This window comes from Herpailurus yagouaroundi, unplaced genomic scaffold (assembly GCF_014898765.1).
Source record: "Herpailurus yagouaroundi ecotype Mexico unplaced genomic scaffold, PumYag 77, whole genome shotgun sequence".
Lineage (NCBI taxonomy): Eukaryota > Metazoa > Chordata > Mammalia > Carnivora > Felidae > Herpailurus > Herpailurus yagouaroundi.
The window spans coordinates 53,487,704-53,494,917 of NW_024412388.1; the positions used below are offsets into that span (position 1 = coordinate 53,487,704).

Consider the following 7,214-nt stretch of genomic DNA (forward strand, 5'->3'; position numbering starts at 1 on the left):
CGCCGCTCCTCCTCTGCCGGTGCCGCCGCCCGCCCGCCCTCGCCGCCTCCGCCTCACCGCGACTTGGGAGAAGCGAAAGCTCCGCGGCTCCGACTGTCAGCCCCGCGGCCCGCGCACCCGGTGCGAGCGCCGCCACCCTCCGAGACGCCCGCCGCGCTGCGGGGGCCGCGCCGGCGCCGGGGTCCCTGGGAGCGAACGGGCGGCCGCTTCCTCTCCCGCCCGCCGCCGGAGCCCGGCGATGGTGGCCGCCCGCGCTCCCGCGCTGTAGCCGGGCGCCCCCTAAGTTTGGGAGTCGCCGCCGCCGCCGCGGCGCGCAGAGGCCCCTGAAGAAGGGCAAGAAAGTTTTGCGGGGTGCGCCGAGCGGGCCCTGGGCGCACCTCCCGTTGCTCCCTCCCCGCTTCTCGGCGCCTTGAGCCCGTCGGCGGGGAGTGGGGGGAGGCAGCATGGCCCGCGAGCCGGAGGAGGAGGAGACGGCGGGGGCGGCCGCCCTGGCCCGCCGCTGCCGGGGCTCGTCCGGCCCGGCCGGGGCGCGGCGGCCGCCCCTCTGGCTGCTCTGCCTGGGCGCGTGCTGGCTGCTGGGCGCCGTGGCCGACGCCGACTTCTCCATCCTGGACGAAGCGCAAGTGCTGGCGAGCCAGATGCGGAGGCTGGCGGCCGAGGAACTGGGGGTTGTCACCATGCAGGTAAGTGGCCCCTTTTGCGCCCCCCCGAACTTGCCAGGCATCCTGCCCCTCTCCTATGCGCAGAGCCCGGTCCCGTTCCCCAGTACAGGTCCCACTGGCCAGGCAGACCTCTCTGGCATATACGGAGCCCCCTTTTCCGCGAGACAGCTCTGCCCTCTGCACAGACCCCCTCCCTCTCCGACTACACACCAACTCTTCCATGCACACAGGTACTCTCCCTTTCTCTTCCGCAGAGGCTCCTGTCCCTTGCGCGGAACCCTCTTTACCCCCACCCCCTCCGCAGCTCCTTTATCTTAGCAAGGAATCTGCGGTTCCCTCGAATCTCCTTTCCTAATTTGCACGTAGTTTCCCCCGCAGTCTTGTTTTCACCCCGCCACCCCTGCAAACTCCCCTTTGCTCTTTGTGTACCCATCCCGGGGCAGACGGCCCCGCCTGGCTCGGACGATTTTCCTCCCCTACCTCACCCCCTTGACCACCTCCCTGTGTCCCCCAGACCGAGGCGCACGGATGGGCGCCGGAAAGGAAGGCACCACCACAGCGTGCCCAGCTGCTCCTGGGCCACCTGGGTCCCGGCGGAGAGGGGCGGGAGGAGTGGACTCTGCGCTCCCTTTCCCCGCCAGGGTGCATTGGGGGAGGGGCTGGCCTTGTAGATTCCCGACTCTGGTCCGGCGTGGGGGACTTTTTTATTGCTTGCCTCTGTTGCTGTTGTCCTTTAGCGCACCGTCCTCTGTATTTTTGTTTTGTGTATGCCTTTTTAGGGGAGAAAAACGGGGAAACCGTGAATAAGGTTCCCATTTCTCTAGATTGTTTACCGTGTTGGTCCTCCTCAGTGGAGGAAGGGGCTTATGGAAGGATTGCCGGCGGCGTATAAGGAATCCCGAAGGTGTTCCTAATAACAGTAGTAAAAATTGCTAAACAGCAACCACCTGGAGATTCTACCCTGCCATTATTTTATCTTCTTGGTCAGAAAGGCCCAGTCAATTAGGAGAGGTTGAGGTGACATTAAGAGTCTGAAACCTTTGCTATAACATTCTTCCGTAAAATAACCTCATTCCCTTATGCATTCTAGCAATAATGGTGATAAATGTGGTTTTCGAAAGAGCGAAGTTTCCAGGAATGTGATCTTGGAATAGGTTTCTGATTTCTATTCTACTGTGACCACCCTTCCACCTCCCACCGTGGGGAGGTGTTTTGAGTCACTTTGGGATTCAGGTTACCGACGTCGTGGGCGCGCCCCCCCCCCGAAAATCTTCTCTACCACGCCTCCTTCCAACCCCAAGTCTTCACCCTGGATGATAGTTTTCCTACAGCCACTCCCGCAGACCTTTAACACTGTAGTGGAAAGACGCTGGGGTTTTGTTGTTTTGGTTTGGTTTTTTAGATGAGATTGAGGAATGGGTGGTTTGCTTGAAAGGTAATTCTGTATTTATTTGCAGACACCCGGCCGTGAAGTGCAATAGAGTCGGATATTTCCTCATTTGCTTAACAATAGACAAGCTTTTAAGATACATCATTTAGTTGTCCTTTTCTGTGCAGATCTTTCAGGTTCAGATTCCGTTATACTTTTTCCGCATGCGTTTTCTTATTTCTGATGGTTGTTGACAGAGTTCTTAGAAGTGAAGTGACTTTTAGAGGAAATGGAACTAAAATGTTAGGAAGGAACTAGGATTGGGGCCCCCCCCCCCAGTGGTGAATGTTTCAGTTCAGAGCACAAACAATTGTGTTTTTGCATAGAGACATTTAAGATGTTGCAGTTTTGGGCTGTGTTGGTAAGATTAGTAGGCATTTATCACCTTCACCCCATCACAAGGGCTGGGCTAGAGATCTTAAGTTTCTTCCCCACCCCCTTCCCCATATAAGCTAAGGACTTGGCTTTTTCTAAGATGCTGACAGCAGTTTTACTGTTTCTCACCCGATCCTTGACAAAAGGTGAAATCGGATCCCAACACATTGTCTTTCAGGTAGGGATCCAAAGCAAATGTAGTTTTTAAAAGGCTTCCCTGTTGAAAAGGAGACACTTTGGAAAAAAAGCTCTGATCTGTGGGGGGTTTGTGCCCAAATGGCCCTGTATCTCCTCCCAACTGGCCTCTTTCTAGCACCTTTGCAATCTCATTGTGGAAACTGGCCTCCTGGGGACAGGGTTTTGTCTGGCAAAATGTGAAGTGGCTTCTCTCCTTTTTTGAAAGGAGAAGCACATACTGTATTTAAATTCCTCTCCTTGAGCTGTACATTGATCTGCCACTTGCCTCCATCTGGGAAAATTGGGGAAAGAGTCTCTTCTTAATTTTGTTACCCCGCCCCCCTTTTTTGGGGGGGGGGGGGATACTTGTAAAATAAAATCTAAGGCAGGCTAGATTTTTGGCCCTTAGTACAAAGCTTTCGAGCCTCATATTTTCCTCTGCAAACCTCTGGGATTTGTTCAGTGGGTCTGAAATGATGGGGGTTTAGTTAAAGTGCAGATTCTATAGTCCTCCCTTATGGAATATTGGATTTTATAGCTGTAGAGTTATCCTGCCATTCAGAGGTAGGTAGCCTTGTGGGTGTTAGGGTGAACAAGGTCAGACTTCCATATGCAGATGTGAGGGGGTTGGGGGAAAGGTTCTGTCTCTTTGAGAGAAAAAAAAGATTCCCCCTCTGTTAAGGATGGACTTTTCATTTGACCTTGGCATTTTGAGCTCTGTGCAGAGCACTGCTTTCAGGAGAGCACCTTATTGATGAGGAAGTTTCTGTACGTCAGTTTATACGTAAAAAGCCCATTTTCAGACTTCTAAATCCTTTCTGCTGCAGAAATTCTCCAAAGACAATTTGCCTGTTGCAGCATTTCAAATGGCAGCACATGCGGCACACAGAAGGTTGCAAGGGCTAATTTCACAAAAACAAAAACCAGACCTTCCTGCAGCACTGTCATTTCCCATGCACAGGTTTTGTTTTCTGTGCTTGGAAATCAAGACGGTTTGAAAAGCTCTCCTAAAGATTTTCTTGCAAAGGTTTTCTCATGGAGGCTGCCTCCTCATCGCTTTTTTTTTTTTTCCTTTTTTGTCCTTTGTTTTTAGTAACAAATTAAAAAAAAAAAATCTTTAAATGATTTGCACCAATGAATTTTGCCAGTGCCCTGGGAAAGCTGCCACTGAATATTGCCCCCCCTCCCCCATCCCATCCCCTCCCCCACCTGGCAGCCGACCTCCTACTTCATGGGTAAAAGTCAAAAACCTAATCATGGTCTCCTCAGGGGTCTGGTAGAGTGAAACCTTCAACAACATTGAGAGGTGGGGAGCAGAGAGTAGCTGTGGCCAGAAGACTTGTTTCTGCCTATTTAATTCGTGCAAGAAATTTATTTTTTGGTTTGTTTTGGTTTTGGTTTGTTTGTTTATTTAATATCAAGCAGCCTTGTGGAGTGGAAAGAACTTTGACATTGAGTGTTTGGAGACCTGGGTTCCAGCCCTGCCACTTATAGGTTGAGTGATCTTTATTTGCAAGTTGGAGGGTGCTGGTTCTTCTTGGAGGTTGGCTCTGTGGACTTGATGGAAATAGTATATGTGAAGGCACTTGTTAATGTGAAGCTATGGCTGGGGAAATGTTGGTGGATATGGTGGTTCTTAAATGGAAAAATAGTAATTGAAAAGCTTACTGTGCACAGAACCCTTTGCTAGGTGTTGAGGGGATTTACAAGGAGGTATTCCAGCATAGCCCCTGAAGTTTATAATCTGGAAGAGGAGGGAAGATTGCACAGGTAAAATGGCTTAAATAACCATGTCTGCCTGTTAGAAGGCATATCTGGGTCTGGCAGCCATTTCACCAAGCACTTATAAGGCCCATTTAACATTATATGACAATACAGGCTCTTTAACAGCAAGGGCCTGGCACATGGCCAGTGTGCCCGCCTTGAAGTTAGCTCTAACACAGCTCTGCCGGGCTGGGCATAGTCACTGTGAACTTGGCAGACACACCAGCAGGTTGGTCAGACAGCTGCTGTTTGGGGCCTGGCAAGGGGCTGGGGAGGGTCCTTCCAGTAGAGGCAGAAGAAGTACCAGAAGCCCAAGCGAGAGCTTCAGCTCCAGTTCAGGCAAGAGCAGCAGCCAGGAAAGATGTGACTTGAGGAACTGAAGGGCTCAGCTGGGATGAGGTGCTGGCTGAAAATCTAGAGCAAAGTTGTATATGAGTGGCTGCTGCTGAAAGTGAGAGGGGAGGCCTCCTTTGTATGCACCAGAACAGCCTTGGAAGTTCATTGTTCATTTTGCATACATTCAGCATGGGTTGGGCAGGGGGGTGCTTCTATGTGGCCAAGGGCTTTGGTTAGATTTGGCCTGAATACAAGGTGAATAAAGCCTGGTCTGTGGCCTTAAGCTCTGAACTTTTGATGGAAACAGGTACAAAAAGAGGTATAACCCAGGGGGCTGGCAAGCAGCAGTAGAATGCAGTGGGTGGTGTGGTGGTGGAACCTGGAGCAGGGCATTATGGGAGGATAAGGAGGGCTGCTCAAGCCCATGTGGGGAGGTCTGTCCTGGAAGTTGGTTACTGCTTCCTCCGTTTTTTCAGTGAACTGTGAACACAGGTCAATCCTGGAAGCAGCAGCAGCCTCAAACCCAAAGTTTGACCAAATCAGTAGTTCATCGAACATTTCTAATCCCCTTTGGTGGCACTGGACAAAATAGTATATCTTCAAGCCCTTGGTAGGGATGTGGCTGTGACTCTTGTACTTCTTCACATGGCCTCAAGTCTTCTCTCCATGGCCATCACTCTGGGGCTTTTGTGGTTATGCACACCAACATCTTGGTAGCTCTATCGTAAGTGCATGCTGATTTGCAGTTAGGTTTAGGTAAGGTTTGTATTTTGTCCTAAATCAGATCTAGCATACTAGGAATGGCATGTTTTAGGATAATTTGTGTACTGAAGCAATACCGAATGTGTTAGGGGTGATTCCTCCTCCCCCATATTTGCAAAAAATGTGACTTTATTCTGTACCCTGTATACAATGTAAGCCCTAGTGGGAAAAATTGCTGCCTTGCTCTCTTCTGAAATAAAGTATTTGGAGCGGAAGAAAATTGCCCATTGATGGATAACTCTCAGTTGAACTTGGTAAGAGTGAGCCAAAGAAAAGCATGTTGAATGACTTCTGGTGGACTCTCCCTGTTGTGCTTCATACTCCCTCCACTTCCTCTCCACTAATACCTGTCTTAGTTGGCATTGGCGCCTGTGCTTCTGTTTTTTCTGCCAGTCCTGCTGGAGTCTGGAGGTGTCTGGGGGAGGGGAAGGAGATGGTTTCACACTTTGTAACTTGGTGCTATTTCTGGTTGCTGCTTGAGGAGTTCCTTCCTTGAGCTTAAGTGGATGAGCAGACAGGAACCTTGGAAGAACTCTGGAAGTTGGGTATTATGTGCAGTGGGATTTACTTTGGAACTCCTTGGACCGGGTGTAAGAATACTGAAATTCAAAATAGGAAGGGACAACAGGGGCAACAATTTTGACACAGCTAAGTTATTAACTGTTAACTTCCAGCATATTGTTAAAATTGCTCTGAATGTTAGGGTCTTTCGGGCTTGACTGTGTTAATGAAGGGGAATAGATTTTAAAAGATAAGTGTCTAGCACAAGGTCCAATGTGGCAGTAGTCAGTAAGCAGAAGTATGGGACGATCTTTTTAGTGCCAGGGCACGGAACCTAGAAGGCAGTGAACAGCTCCTGAATCCTGAATGAAATAAAAATCAAATCTTTAGAACCTGCAGATTTCAGTGTGGTCAGTCCTTTGTTCTGGGGTTTACTGAAGTGAGGTGCACAGACCTAGGGATATGGTGCAAAACCATCCTTTGGGGTTTATGGAGAAAATATTAACCCTGTCGTTAATAGTCGATGTTTACTTTTCTTTTTAATGTTTGTTTATTTTGAGAGAGAGCAAGCAGGGATGGGCAGAGAACGGCAGACACAGAATCCCAAGCAGGCTCTGCACGGTCAGTGAGGAGCCCCTCACAGAGCTTGAACTCCTGAACCGTGAGATCATGACCCAAGCCGAAGTCGAACGCTTAACCAAATGAGCCTCCCAGATGTCCCATCAATATTGACTTTAAAATTTTTCATTACAAAGATTTGGAGGGGGAAAAAAAATAGTATAACAATACTCATGTACCCTTCACTGGCTTACACCAGCTTAAATAGCAGCTCCTAGTCAGGCCACTTTTATCTCTGCCTGTGCCAAAATAACTGGAGAATATTTTGAAGCAAAGTCCAAATATCCCCTAATTTCATCCATAATATTTTAAATTGCATCCTTAATTTCTATATTTTAAAATGTTTTGTAATATACATAATGGTATGCTAGTATATTGAGCTTATAATCTACAAATAAAGACAACTGTTTGGAGGGTATAAACTTATTTTATGGTGACATGCCTGAGTTTTTGACCAAAACCATTGCTGTGTCCCCCTAGCTCTTTATAAATAGCCTGTACCTTTCCCTGGCAACCTCTATAGTCTTCTGGAAGTCCTGTGCAAGCTTCTTTTGGGGTGAGGGGACTCCTCTGGGACCTTCCCCCCCCCC

The 7,214-nt window shown here is 49.3% G+C and overlaps 1 protein-coding gene across 2 annotated transcripts in view; it reads left to right on the top strand.

Annotated features, from left to right (window-relative positions):
• Positions 1-328: 328 nt before the first annotated feature.
• The window catches only part of CACHD1 (cache domain containing 1), a 215,038-nt gene continuing 208,152 nt past the window's right edge, over positions 329-7,214 (top strand). Inside the window, exon 1 of one of the 2 annotated variants that reach the window (XM_040470494.1) lies at positions 329-683. In XM_040470494.1, the coding sequence (XP_040326428.1) occupies positions 444-683 (240 nt within the window). In that variant the 5' untranslated portion in view covers positions 329-443. The remainder of the gene's footprint in view (positions 684-7,214) is intronic. The other variant, XM_040470496.1, reaches the window with a different exon arrangement.